Here is a 15,510-nt window from a genome sequence, read left to right on the forward strand (position 1 = left end):
CCTAGATTTCAAGCCCACACTCTACAAATTTTATTGTTTAAGGCTCATTGGGCCTGAGCCTGTAGTTGTCTTTGGGTCCAGGTGCAATTGTGCACTTACAAGGTTAAAGTGGTACTGAAAAATGTAATATTTGGAGCCAAAATTCTTGCGGAAATTAATGTTGTTGAAATTGGCTCGTCTTTTTTTTTTTTTTAATTTTTTTAAAAATAGTTGTTGTTAAATATTAGCATTGATACACCATGTTGAATATGTTAGTATGGACGTAGAAGCGAAATCATAAAGTATAGAACACAATAACACATGAGAATTACGTGGTTCAGCCTAACGGTCTACATCCACGGAGGAAACCCTAAAGGGCTACATCAATAATATATTAGAGTGTAGTACAAATCTTGTGTTACAATGAACCATAACATGTATATATATAGTAGACTAAACCCTAGACTAATAGACTTCTAATACAAGTAGGAGACTTGGCTTGCATACAAAGTAAAATTAGACTTGAGCTTATGCTAATATGCTAATATATCTCTAACAGTTGTATTGGCTTATTTCAAGGGTTTTAATGACCATTGAAATAAAGGTAGCCATACTTATTCTCTTAAACCTATTTTCACTTTTCAGTGTTATTTTGTTTGGACCCTTTTTAGTGGACCTTCGAAAATGGTGGTTGAAAGAGGTGAAGTATTTTGTAGTGGTGTGAAGGTACTCATAAATGAATCTTTTTTTTTTTTCGACATGAATCTAATTATTTATTTTGATTATATTAATTTAGAATAATGAATGCATTAAAAATAATAATTTTTCTTAGAAACAATTAAAAAAATAATTTTTTAAGAGAGTTTCAATTTATTGTGTTCGTTAATAAGTCTTGATAATAGGTCTAAATCTCTTATTTAACTATCAAAGACTTTACCAATTGAACTAACTAGAATCCACATTAAAAATAATAACTTTATATAACTCTACATATGTGTAAATAACTAGATATACTTCCTCATACAAAAAAAGAGCTGTAAATATACAGTGAAAATATTATCCCATATATAATATTTATTTTATTATATGCATTTATATAACATACTATATGTCTCATCATGTAACGTACCCAATGCAAAAGCTAGCTTGGGACATCCTGGTCAGATTGCTCAACCTCAAAATATACAAATTATGCTGACATAATTTAACAGACTATAATAAGTAACATATTGAGGCAAGCCGAAAAAGAGAGTTTAAGAATACACGGATTATGTTGACATAATTATGCTTATAAATTTAATCAAATTTGACTACTTACTTCCTTTACCAACATTGATAGAAATTGATTATCTCATACCTATGTTGTTCCATTTTTTTAGGCACTACAATAGTGGGAGAATTGTTATATGTATTAGAATACTTGTTGAAAGAAAATTAAAGAAATGATATGTCCACAATATTTTTACAATATTTTTATAACAAATTCTAAAAAAATTAATATAACGTGTTTTTCTCTAAACCACATGGTACGTCAATGAAGAAAGTTACGAGTAATATCCACCTTTGATCATCAACATCTACGTGTTTTTCTCTCCCTTATTATGCTTGCAACTATTGTAAACACCAAGCAAGAGAGTTGCTGCAACGAACACCAGAAAACAAGTATTGCTTCAAGAGAAACTAGAAAGGGTTTTGTTGAGTACATCAGAGACAACTATTCTGTAAGTTTTTTCAGTGGGGTGGAGAGAGTCCCAAAAGACATAGGTAGAAGCATTTGGACAAACGAGTGTAGTAAATGGAAGACATGAGCCAACGCCGCCGCAGCACCCCAAATTTGCGTTTTGAAAGCCTGAAATTGTAAGAATAGTCACAAATTAGAAATAAAGTTCAATTATAATGTGTCATATTACATAAACTTTAAAAATTGATGTTTTAACTTTTGATAACAAAATAGTAGGATACTACACACACACACACACACACACATACACACACGTGTATATGCGTAAACTTTATAGACACGTCTCATCAATTACAAAAACAAGAAAAGTAATTATATTATATGAAAATTCTAAGCTATTTAAAATTTTACTTCAAAAAGACTTACAAATTAATGCTACAAAAAATATGATATTGTTGCCACTTTAATAACTAATAAATAGATATCTAAATAACCTTTAGGAGTAGCCTATCCATTATAGTAAGGTTTATATAGTAAAATTTGTATTATCCTTAATATCAATATTTTATCATGTTATTGAAGTGACATCAATTGGATACATTGCCACGTAGGTTTATAAGCCTTTTTTGCGTGTTTTTTTTTTCACCTTCAATTATTCAATTGTTCCAACAAGGGATGAAGGGTGATCTAAATTTGTACTACCTTCAACATTTCCCATTAAAATCTGGTTGTAGCTCTAGTATTTTCCATATAGGCTAATTGGCCTTGGATGATAGCAAAACAAAAGCTTTAAGTTTAAGTAAATGATCACCAAATTTTTTAAGAGATAATAATAATAATAATAATAATACTTACCAAACTGCTGAGGATTACTAGCGATGTTATCTAGAGGGGCAAAGATGTCGAAAAAGACCAGCTTTGCATCGGAATGCTTGCTTTGAAGGGAGGCTATTCCTGCTTTTAGCAGATTATTGTACGTTTGTGCTCCAACGTTTGCGGTAATTGAACAAGATCCTGGAACTCTTCCTGATGGCTCGCATCCAAGTGCTACAGTACTAAGAACACCCAATCGCCGAGCCCCCAGTGCATACAATTGCTTCACAAATTTATATTTGATACGGTTAGCGGGTTATAAGGTGCTTTGTGCTCTTTGTTAATTCTTAACAAAATTGATTTTTAATGAAGTGCATGGCATATACTTTGTTAAAAAGGTAATTAGAAGATCACAAATTCTTGTCCTTGTTTTATATACATACATGCAAACAAACATATATTGGTACGGATGATTCAAACAACAATGTGGCACCTAGCAATAGTGAATGTGATGTTGCAAGCTCAAGGGAATATGATTCTCATAACACAACATCATTCTCCAAAGAAAATAAGGAATTAGAAAGAAAACTACAAGAATTATTATTGGTTAAATGGTTCATAGCTAAGTATATGTACTTGTGCTATGCTTGTTTTGTTAACTAAAATAGAAAATGGAGAATGTCGATCAAGGGAGTCAATTTCGTATCGGAAGCCGATTTGGTTTGACAAAAAAAGGGTATATTTCAGTACCAGTAAATATTGGTGTATCGTTTTGAATTTACTACTATTTTATTATTAAATTAATAAATATTTTATATAATCTATTAAAAATATTGAAAATTATAATTAAGTCCATCCCGAATTTATTTTTGATGAGAAGTCCATCCCAAATTAATATGTTCAGCCCTAGCTAAGTGTTAAAACTCTTATTTAACTGTCACCTGGAAGGTTGACAAACCACGTAAATTCAATGATTTGTCCACAACATTTTAGTGGGTAGACAGTAGACTTTCACTTACTTTTTGAAACATGGGGTACAACTAGGCAATGAAATAAAATAGTAGGGGTAGAGAGAAGCTAAAAAAAGAAACGACGAAGACACAGTTGCAAAGAGTTGTTGACGCCGACGAAAAGGAGAGGAGAAAAATAATACAGTGACAAAGAAGAAGTTGAAGACGCTTGCGACTAGGTTTGAAGAACATTTCTTATACCGGCTGGAAGCACAAAAACCGTTCGAAATTGCCGGTACAGACGAAAACATCCGGTATCAACTGAAACATCCGGTATTTAAACTAGTACATTTTAAGACGTTTTCGGTACCAGTTTGGTGACCGATACAAATTTTTTCGACTGTACCGGCTGGTACAGTATGAATTTCACTTTTTTGTCACAAATTATTACACAATTTTTTGTTACAACTCTCTGCATGAACATACCATTTTTTTTTCATCACTGGCACTCTACCATATTACGCTTGTAGCAAAAAAATTGTATAATAGTTTGAGGTTTTAGGGTTTTTTTTTTTTTTTTGGGTGTGTCTAAAAAGTTACTTAGGGCCTTCATATGTCATAACGAAAGAAAATTACCTCCAAAAAAGTGGTAGACCAGGTAACCAATTGAGCACAATATGCAGGAAAAGTATACTGTAATTTCCTCGCACCACCTGTGTATGATACTCCTATGTCATTGTTTCCTGCTGACATTAGAACAAGGCTGTTGGCTATGATGGCTTTTGCTTTCTCTTCACCAGCAACCCCTGTTAGCTTCGCTATGTAATCCTTGAAGTATTGTAACTGTTGGGACATTGCCACAACTCCCTGATTCCAACAAAACAATTAAATTGCAAGAAAGCCTAGAATTTTAAAAGCACAGTAAATTATGTGTAATTATTAGATTTAGGAAAATATTAATTCGGCTCTTCTAATCGGATTTGTTGTTGTCTCGTGTTTTGGGTATTGGATTCCATCACCTAAAACATGGAGGGGCAGAAGTTGAAATACCATCCTCTAGATTAATTGAAAACCAACAAATGTCGTAATTTCTATACAATATGAATAAAAGAGAGGGAGGATCCTATCCAAAAAAAAAAAAACAAAAAAGAGAGGGAGGAGGGGGGCATCATATCCCTTGTCATGTGGTTCTGCTAGGTAACAATTTAGTTTAAAGACTTTCAAATTTTATATTTCACCGCCTAATTTTGGACTAAAATAAAATTATTAGGGTTATGTTCAAAATCTATTTTGCTTGTTTTGATTGAACATATTACCTCCTTGGGATTCCATCCAATAACAATTTCGTACCATGATTATTTTAATTGTTACATTTTGATCCCTAAAGTTTAAATTATAATGAAATCGATAGAAGTACTTTTGACAAAATCCAAACTATTTGATTTTAGTCCAAACCTTAATGCGGTCAAATGTAACAATTGAAAGCTTGTTAATAAAGATATAAGATAGTTACCAGTGTACTAGATGTTAACGGGTCAATTCCTGAGCCACCGGAAGCAAAGCCTACACCGGTTAAGAGATCTTTACTTTGAAGATCTGGTTTAAGATACGCTGACACAGTATCTTTAATTCCCAATGCTTCCGTTGAAAGGAGTATAAAATGGATGAATAACCACAACAATTTGGTCATATTTTCAAATTAAACCTTAAAGTTTTGAGTACATTACTTTCATCCCTATAGTTTAAAAATTATTGTAATTTAGATATGTTTTTGAAAGGCTCTTTCAACTAAAATAACAAAAATCTACATAAACTATACCTAGAATTTTTTGGACACTAGAACTCAAAAGCAGAACCAGAAACTTTATATACATAGTATATAAAACATGCATCATGCATGATGTTAGGGTTATATTTTTATATAGTTGGCATATGTTTTGAAAAAAGTGCATTTTACTTGTATTTGGGTAGTTCTAAGTGAATTCTAGAATATCATAAAGTATGTCTCTTAAAGAAAATAAGTGGTATTATTGAAGACATAAGATTGCACAAAGAAATAAGTTAGAAAAGTTGAAAATAATGGACCTTGATACAAGCTCAACACAAATTTGATCTATCGAGATTTAATAAATCTCGACACCTCTTGACACTACTCAATCTATCAGGCTTCACAGATTTAGAAATTCCAAATCTGTTTTTTGGCCTATGATGACTTGGACTTTTAGGGTTTCTTTCACTAAACTTCTAGAAAATATAAAAGGCTTATTTTAAAGTTGTCATCATACACAAAGACTCAATTAGAGAATCTATACACTTATTATGAAGCTATTGCATTCTTATGCACCTTAGGATTTTGTGACCAAGTACTTCATTCTCTACCAGTGTATTGAAGAATTTTGCATCCAACAACAAGCTTTATGCTGCTAGGAGGTAAACACGTACCGACATCCATGCAAAAGGAAGAAGTCTCTACAAAATCAAGACCAATTAGGGATTGGCGTAAGGATTGAATTGTAGCTTAATACTTTGGGATAGGCCAAGTTTGGAGTAAGATTCCTTGCACTTGTAATATCTTGATTTTGATTAGTGTATCTTGTTAATGGTGACCTAAAAATTATCCGGTGAGGTTATTGCCTTGTGAGAGGTTTTCCCTATTAGTTAACAAATAATTGTGTCAATTTATCAACTTGGGTAATTGAATTAATTAATCACTTAGTGGTTTTTTTGCTTTGTGCCTCCACAATTTTACATGTAATTTGATCTAATTAATCAACTTGGGTAATTAAATTAATTAACTAGGATCAATATATAACTCATCACTTGAGAGAGAGAGAGAGAGAGAGAGAGAGAGAGAGAGAGAGAGAAAGAGAGAGGAAATGTTGTTTGGTAAGGAAAAAAGTTTATGATATTATACCTATCAAGTCTATCGGGTTTTTCCCATTGCAAAATCTTCCTGTTGCAACTTTTCCTGGAAAGTCTCTTCCATATGGAGGGTAATTACACCTACCTGAAAGCAAATTGTTATTCATGCCTGTATCAAGGATTGAATCTCCAAACGAGAAAATCGCTGAAAATGTTATATTTGCTTGAGCTCCTATGGTGTAGAAAAATAGACAAGCACAAGCTTGAAGAATGAAAAGTATAAATAAAGATGTAGAAGCCATTTTAATTTACAAAGTCTGAGCACTTAGTTTTTGTAGTGATGAATGCTTTAGTTTCTCATGGCCTAAATGAAGTATGAACTATGTGTATTTATACTCTCATAGATAGAATAGTAAAGAAGATGTTAAAGGTAATTACAAGAATGAAAGAGATTTTACATTAAAATCTGATTTGAACTTCTATCAATTAATGGTGGTCAATCGTATTAGATAATTTCTTTAAAAGCATTAATGCATTAAATTAATTAAATATTCCCCAAAAATGTTAGGGCATGTTTGATAGATTGTAATAGGCACTGTAATATAATAATTATTCTTATAGTTTAGCTATTCGATAGTGAAAAATTCTTAAGTAGTCCCGGAGTATGGTTAAATGGTGCTCCCTCCTCTCACATTCATGGTAGACTCCACCATAAATTTAATGAGCGGACCTTACCATGAATGTGAGAGGAGGGAGTACCATTCTCCGTGCTCCGGGACTACCTAAGAATTACTCTTTGATAGTTTGGTTATGTTTTTATTAAAGGAATGTGTCATTCCTTATAAATAGCTATTTATTAAAATGAAAAATAAGTATTCCTCTCCAAAAGGGTTGTAATAGCTATTCTTTAGTAGGTGTAATAATTTCTAACATTAATATATTTCCAAATAAACAAACTTTCCATATTCACTTAACAATTATGGAAATAAAAAACATAAAAAATAACTCATCCCTCTCAAATTTAAAGTATATTAATTTCTAGGGAATTAATTGTATGAGTGAGATATTTCCTAAAATAGATTTTAATTTTTATTATAATGCTACAACTTAGATTTCACAACCAAACTAATGAATTGGTTTAGTTATTCCATTACAACACATTTTATTCTTAGTAATAAAAATTACCATTCCTGTTGTAATTCATATTCAGTGTACCAAATATGCCCTTAGCTTAGTAAGATATATCTTTAAGGCAGTCCTTATCCTGGGATACTATCTCTATAACTTTACGTTTAGAAACTTCACAATGGATTATTAATGTGTGTCAATAGACTATTAATTTGCACGATCTGTTATAAGGAACTAGATTCATGTCATGTGAAGGTACTCATAAGATAAGAGTCATAACTTAAAATAATTATTTACTTTTAGATTTGATTCTAATTAATATTTTTTATGTCATCAAAATATTTTTTTTGAGGGGATGTTATTAATTTAATGTAACTAAATAAGTAGTTTTTTTTAATATTAATGTTCATTGTGGGTATTTTTTTCCTCCAACTTTCCGTGTGGAAACCACCAAAAAAAAAAAAAAAAAATAGAAACTTCATAATGGATTACTTCGGGTTAATAGATTATTAATGTGCACTATCTATTATATTGAACTAGATCAATGTCATGTGAATGTACTCATCAATATATATTAATATAATTATTTTTTATTTGACATGAATCTAATATTTATTTCAATTTTATTAATTTAATATAATTAAATGAATATAAAATAATTTAATTTAATATAACTAAATATTTTTATATATACCTGTGCAAAAAAATTGTAAATATACAAGGACGATATTATCTTATGTCTAATATGTATATTATTAGAGTTAAATTTAAGTTACATTTAGTGTAATTAGTGACAGAGCTAGGAAATTTGTTTTTGGCAGCCACAATTAACCTTAATTTATTAGATATGTAATATTTTATTTTGTATCTAGTTTCTCTATTATCTAATGAAGCACAAAAAAAAAAAACATTTTTTCATATATATATATATATATATATATATGTGATATGATTTAAAACTTAAGGTAAAAACTCAATATCTAAATGTTAGAAAAATGGGCCAAAATGGGCACATGCCCATTTCACACAAAAAAGCAGCATTCTGCCTCTTTTCCCAAACTAATTAGGGAAATATCCCCTCTTTTGTAACTCGATTTTTTCAAAATCGAGTTTCAATATAAAACTCGATTTGTAGAAAATTGAGTATGGGCCCATCAAACTAAAAAAAAAAAAAAAAAATTGCATGGAACTCAAGTTCACAGAGCTCGAGTTCCATAAAAAACGCCACTATAGGTATTAAAAACGCCACTATAGGCCTCCATGAAACGCAGCTATAGGTAAAAAAAAAAAAAAAGTATGAAACTCGAGTTCGTGGAGCTCAACTTCCATAAAAAACACCATTATAGGTATTTTAAAATGCCACTATAGGGCTCCTTGTGGAATGATCAGACTTAAGAAAAAAACTTGCATGTTAAAATGCCATTATAGGGCTTTAAAACGCCACTATAGGGCTCCCTATGGAGCGATTAGACTTAAGAAAAAAACTTGCATGCTTTAAAACGCCACTATATGACTTTAAAACACCACTATAGGGCTCCTTATGGAGTGATCAGACTCAAGAAAAAAACTAACATGTTTTAAAACGCCACTATAGGGCTTTAAAAAATTGCATGGAACTCGAGTTCATGGAGCTCGACTTCCAGAATTTTTTTTATAAATTTTCAGTTTGCTATAACTCAATTGTCCAAAAATTGAGTTTTAAATTGAAACTTGATTTTGAGAAAATCGAATTACAAAAGAGAGACATTTCCTTAATTAGTTTGGAAAAAAGGGGCAGAATGCTATTATTTTTTGTGTGAAATGGGCATTTGCCCATTTTGGCCTAGAAAAATGTCATATATTTTATTGCTACGTATGTCTAGTTTTAAAATTATGTGATGAAAAAAATAAAGTAACATAAAAAATACTTTTGTATTTTGTTTCAAATTATGATAGATTTAATTAGACTAAATATAATTAAATGTTTATGAGAAGAAATTAAGTGTCTTTATTTTTTTTCTTAGATATAATTAGATGTTGTTTCTAAAGAAGAAGAAGAAGAAGAAGAAAATTAAATTATATTAGATGTGATGAAAAAGTAAAAAACAATAACAAAAAATTATTTTTGAACATCTTTCCAAATTGTGAGATATTTAATTTGATTAGATATAGTTAGACGTTTATGAGCAGATATTAAGTGTCTTTTTTGTTTAGAAACAAAATTCAGTATCTTTATTATTGTCTTTCTCACAATAAAATGGATTGTAAGAATTTTGACAAATGTAATTGCCATATGCTTTGACAAAGTGACACATGTCACCATGGAATGCATCCCCTAATTGTGAGAATCCAACTTTTATATATTAAGCTTTGAGTTGTGAGTTATAGTAAGATCAAGTGATAAAGTCTTTGATAGTTGAATGAGAGATTTGGAGTTCAATCCCCGCCTATACCAAAAACTAATTGGTGCCTTGGTTAGATAATAAAGAGCTAACATTATGAGCGGACGCTATAAGTTGAAATTTTCTATAAAAAAAAAAGGCTTTTAGTACATTCACATGACATTAATTGATCTGCTAGTTCCTTATAATGAAATAAGTGCATTAGCTTCTCGGGTATGAGGATAAATTGTTTAGCTCGTTAGTAGTGGTTCTAGCGAGTAAGCCGGTATGGGTAATTGCCCAAATAAATTTGACTAATTATTGTACTATATACTTTACGACGTGCAACTAATTTGAGTTAAGTTTTTCTACGTTATCACAAATAAAAAAGATAATGTACATTAATAATCTATTAAAACAAAATAATCCATTAAGTTTACTGAACGGAAAGTTGGAGAGTAATACCCTAGGACTACCTTAATTTCTTAGGCTTTGTTTGGGAGTTCGTAGGAGAATGGAATGGAATGATCATAAGGAAATGGAAATGAATGAAATAGAATGAAATGTAATGTATTTAAGTAAGGAAAAAGAATAGAATAGAATGGAATTAATTAGCATTGATTGGATGTTTTAAAAAAAAGGAATGGAAATGAATGAAAATAAATGGAATGTAAGTAATCTTGTTTGTGAGTAACTTGGAGGGAATGGAATGAAATTATTTTATGATAATATTACTATTAGACCTCCTATTTTAAAATAAATGGTTCAATATATAGGGGCATTTTGAGAGTCTTAGTAAAAACTTCATTAAATCTAATTCTATTTTCTCTCATTCTCCTAATTTCCGTGCGAGGGGGGGGGGGGAGGGAATGAAAATTTGAGGTTTTAAGGGAATAGAGAGGAATGAGTGTTCTCTCCTATCTATTCTATCCCCTCCCACTTAAACTCCCAAACAAGAGAATGGATTTTTCATTCCCTCTATTAAAACTCCAAACAAAGGAAGGGAATAATATTTTAAATTTATTCTTTTTATTCCTTTTTATTCTCTCCCCCAAACGAGGCCTTAATATTAAAGCAATATAAATTATACTAAGCTAACATTTTTGGGGATATTATTAAATGTATTAGTGCCTTCAAATATTTTTGAGAATCTTACTTTCATTGCCTTACCATAAACTACTTCTTCACTATTCTATATTCTATATTTTTGGGGATTTTTCATTCCCTCTATTTTTCCGTACCATAGGAGCTCAAGTAGCGCCAACAAACCAGAGCCAAAAACCTTTTTTTTTTTTTTTTTTTTTAATTACAAAAGTGAAGAAATTTTTACTCCAAGGCTGCAAAATCATCTGCTTGCTAACATAACTATACCAGTCACTAACCCACATCTTATCAATCAACAACGATTAAGAAGTTTTCAAACCCAATGCGATTGAGAGTCACTCGAAATGTTGACACCAACCACGAACGACTAACCCATGATAAATTATGTCCCCAATTGTTCTTGTTACCTCAATACAATTTTGTAAATACCGTAACTTTATCTTGGAATGTAACAAGCAAGATAATGGGAGTGTGTGTAACTGTGAGGTACTCAGAAGTGGTAGTCATGTGACTGCACTAAGCAGAGTCAAAAACTAGGAAGCGGGCTCTTGTATTTTATTTCACTCTCCTCAGGTGAAGGCCTGGACCTCAAAAAAACTTCTGGAGTATTGGAAAAAAAAAAAGACTGCATTAGACTGTATAATTTAAGAACAACGATGTTACGTAGAAAATATGATTCGTTTGAACTTGACTTGGAAGCGGTGCATAAGACCCGTTAAGATGATGATATGTGACTAAAAATAGACAAGTGTCACTATCTCAATAAGTTTAGCAAAATTAGACGTTGAACTCAAGTTTTACCCAATTCTTTCTTGTATTGACCAAAATTGATGAAAATAAGATAGAATTGAGATAATCTCCAACCTCCACTAGATAACTGGATAATTATTTTCAGATGCTTTATTCAAACGAGTCGCTATAAAATTTATTCATCACAAAACCATAAAACAACTTCCCTACTAAAACAACAAAGACTACTACATACCCATTGGTACCTTACCAGTTTACGACTTCTTTCTACTTAAGCAACCACTCCTAATAACAACCACTGCTAACAGAACAAAGCTTCCCACTCTAAAGTTCCCTTCTTAAAATCTCTCCCTTATTATGCTCGCAACTATTGTAAACACCAAGTGAGAGAGTTGCTGCAATGAACACCAGAAAACAAGTATTGATTTAGGAGAAACCAGAAAGAGTTTTTTTGAGTACATCAGAGACAACTATTCTGTAAGTTCTTTCAGTGGGGTGGAGAGAGTCCCAAAAGACATAGGTAGAAGCATCTGGACAAACAAGTGTAGTAAATGGAAGACATGAAACAACGCCGCCGCAGCTCCCCAAATTTGCATTTTGAAAGCCTGAAATTGTAAGAATAGTCACAAATTAGAAATGTATCACCAAATTGACGCTATAAAGTTCAATTATAATGTATCATGTTACGTAAACTTTAAAAATTGATGTTTTAACTTTTGAGAACAAAACAGTAGGATACTATACACATACACACACACATGTATATGTGTAAACTTTATAGACACGTCTCATCAATTACAAAAATAAGAAAAAGTAATTTTATTATATGAAAATTCTAAACTATTATAAATTTTACCACAAAAAGACTTACAAATTAATGCGACAAAAAATATGATATTATTGCCACTTTAATAACTAACAAATAAATATCTAAATAACCTTTACAAGAATAGTAGCCTATCCATTAGAGCATTAGTATTTGTGATGTTATAAAGCTAAATTGCTATTTTTAGCACCACCAACTACAAAAATGGGAGCACATTGGTGGAGCTAAATGTATGTATTTTAGCTTTACAACTACAGTGCACAACCATCTTTGGCTATACACTGTAGCTCAAGGGTAAAAAAAAAGTGGTATTTTATTTATGCGTTCACATTGATGAAGAATATTTAAACAATTTCTTTTCCTTTTTCTCTTTTATTACCGTTGCAGCTCTCAGTCTCTCTTCTCTCTCAAATTTTTCTCTTCTCTTCCTTAGATTTTTCTTTCTTTTCCTTTTTGCCATATTCTAACCAACCAAACAAATGACAAAATTCTAAGTCAAATGTGCAATTTTCAATTCCAACATAAACTGATAAACCCACTGTTGCTGCGAGCTTCTTCTTATTCTACCGCGAGCCTCTTTTGTTGTGGCTTCTTCTTCTCTCATTTTTTGCGCAATATATCTCTTTCTTCTTGCCTTTTGGGTGAAGAAGAAGAACTATCTTTTAGTTTAGGTGAAGAAGAAGAGTTGAAGAAGAGACAAGACAGTGACTGGAGGAAAAGAAAAGATATTTGATGAAAATGAGGAAAAAACGTGGGTGGCGGAGGAAAAAGTGAAGGAAAAATAAAAATAAAAAAGGAAGTTAGTGGGATACGTGTCCATCATGTAAGGAAATTTACTAAATAAAAATTACAATTGAGTTAAAACGTACAACAAATTATTACAATAATTTGGGGTTAAAAAAATATTATTGTTACACTAGATGATTATTTGTTATCATGACAATTTAGAAATTGTTTTAGTAAAAAAGATTATATATATAATTTGGGGTTAAAAAAAAAATTATTGTTACACTAGACAATTATTTGCTATCATATGGCGGCGGCGGCAGTTACGGTAGTTGTGATTGTTGTTTATTGTAATGGATATATTATTTTATTGTAGTAGATATATTATTTTATTGTGCTGTTTATATTATGTTACTGTATTGAAAGCTAAAATAAAATCTCTGATGTTGGGTGGACTGTAAAGTGAGAAGGTAAAATAGATAAAATAGCTTTTGGTAGAGCTAAATAGCTAAAATTATGGCTCCACCGATGTGGATGCTCTGAGGTTAATATAATAAAATTTGTATTATCCTTAATATCAATATTTTATTGCATTATTGAAGTGACATTAATTGGATACATTGCCATGTTGATTTATAAGCCTTTTTTGCGATTTTTCTTTCTTTCTTTCTTTCATTTGTTCATCTTCAATTATTCAATAGTTCCAACAAGGGATGAAGGGTGATCTAAATTTGTACTACCTTCAACATTTCCCATTAAAATTTGGTTGTAGTTCTAGTATTTTCCATATAGGCTAATTGGCCTTGGATGATAGCAAGACAAAAGCTTTAAGTTTAAGTAAATGACTACCAAATTTTTTAAGAGATAATAATAATAATAATAATAATAATAATAATAATAATAAAATTATTATTATTATTATTTTATATATATATATATACACATATAATCGAAGCCTTTAAAGCTCTTACAATTTTCCATGTCAACACAATATTTAAATAAAATTATTTTTGTTTAGTCTAAACTTAACAAGAAGTGAAACTCTATCTTTCTAACAAGTCCAACTTAAACTCAAACTCAAACTCATCATTATCATTTTTTTAAAACAAAATTATTTTTGTTTAATCCAAACATAACAAGGAGTGAAACTCTACCTCTCTAACAAGTTCAACTTAAACTCAAACTCAAACATTGATAATTTATTTATCTCCAAATTTGCGAGGTTAATCATGAATACTATAAAGTAATGCAAACCCCAATATAAGAAAGAGACTCATGTTAGAACTTTTCTCTTCCTATTTCAAAACCCTAAACCTAACTTGGCAAGGCAATGTTAGCGATCTAGGTTGTGTCCCGTCAAATGATGAAGAGTTCCTCTGGCGCCAGTCTACGGTGGCATCACGAACTTAACAAAATGTACTTTTAGTGACAAAAAAATTCATCACTAAAAGTCCAGTTTTTCATCGCTAAGGACCTTTAGTGACGAAATCGAACTTTTAGCGATGAAACTCATTTTGTCGCTGAAACCTCGTCACTAAAAGTCTTGATGACGAAAACTTTCGTCACTAAAAGTCCAATTTGATTTTTAAAAAAAACTTTTAGCGACGAAACCGTTTCGTCTCTAAATGTTTTCCTCGCTAAAAACACCATTTAGTGACGAAAATATTTCATCACTAAAAACACTTTAGTTTATTAAATCATATTTGGTGACGAGTAATTTCGTCACTAAAACTATTTTCAGGTTCATATAGTGATGAAAAAGTACGTCACTAAAACTATTTTTTAGAAAATCCAAGCACATATAGCGATGAAAATTTTTGTCACTAAAACCATTTCTTACAAAATTTTGCTACATTTAATGACGAAATATTTCTTCACTAAAAACAATTTTTTGTTGCTATATTTGTGACGAAAAAATTCGTCGCTAAAACTTATTTTCTTTTCTTACTTTTTTCATGGCTTTGATATTAACCTGTAACCTGTTATTATATTATTAAAACCTTACATTTGAATAATACATTTATTTCAACAACATATTTATAAAAAAAGATCCATACATTCCACAAGTAAAAAATAAAACAAGTATCTAATTCAAACTCCTTTCATACAATAATTGTTTGCAACATATACAATAACTCAAGATGTTTTATAACAATACAAAAAGTGTAACATAATATAATTAGAACTAACAGAAGATGTCCTCATATGTCTTCAAGTAATGCCAAAAGTAAATCTCCAAAAAGCCACCAATAAGGAATCTGTACAAATATAAAAAAAATACTACATTAAAATCGTAAAGTAAAAACATTAACTATGTTATAAGAAATATTT

The 15,510-nt window shown here is 30.6% G+C and overlaps 1 protein-coding gene across 1 annotated transcript; it reads right to left on the reverse strand.

Annotated features, from left to right (window-relative positions):
• Window positions 1–1,649: 1,649 nt before the first annotated feature.
• Window positions 1,650–6,587, reverse strand: LOC142628377 (GDSL esterase/lipase At5g42170-like). The gene is made up of 5 exons (XM_075802489.1): window positions 6,338–6,587; window positions 4,937–5,061; window positions 4,060–4,290; window positions 2,516–2,756; window positions 1,650–1,828 (listed from the first exon to the last, which is right to left on the reverse strand). Exons 1-5 carry the CDS (start codon window positions 6,585–6,587, stop codon window positions 1,650–1,652), a joined length of 1,026 nt encoding a protein of 341 aa, XP_075658604.1.
• Window positions 6,588–15,510: the final 8,923 nt, after the last annotated feature.

The sequence above is a fragment of the Castanea sativa genome, chromosome 3 (genome assembly GCF_040712315.1).
Source record: "Castanea sativa cultivar Marrone di Chiusa Pesio chromosome 3, ASM4071231v1".
Taxonomy (NCBI): Eukaryota; Viridiplantae; Streptophyta; class Magnoliopsida; order Fagales; family Fagaceae; genus Castanea; species Castanea sativa.

Excerpts from the sequence above, each read along its gene's own strand:
- LOC142628377 (XM_075802489.1), bottom strand. The coding sequence starts at position 6,587 with ATGGCTTCTACATCTTTATTTATACTTTTCATTCTTCAAGCTTGTGCT. Across the intron at positions 5,062-6,337 it reads AAACCCGATAGACTTGATAG|CATTGGGAATTAAAGATACT; the intron begins GTATAATATCAT and ends TTTCAACGGAAG. Across the intron at positions 1,829-2,515 it reads TAGTAATCCTCAGCAGTTTG|GCTTTCAAAACGCAAATTTG; the intron begins GTAAGTATTATT and ends TTACAATTTCAG.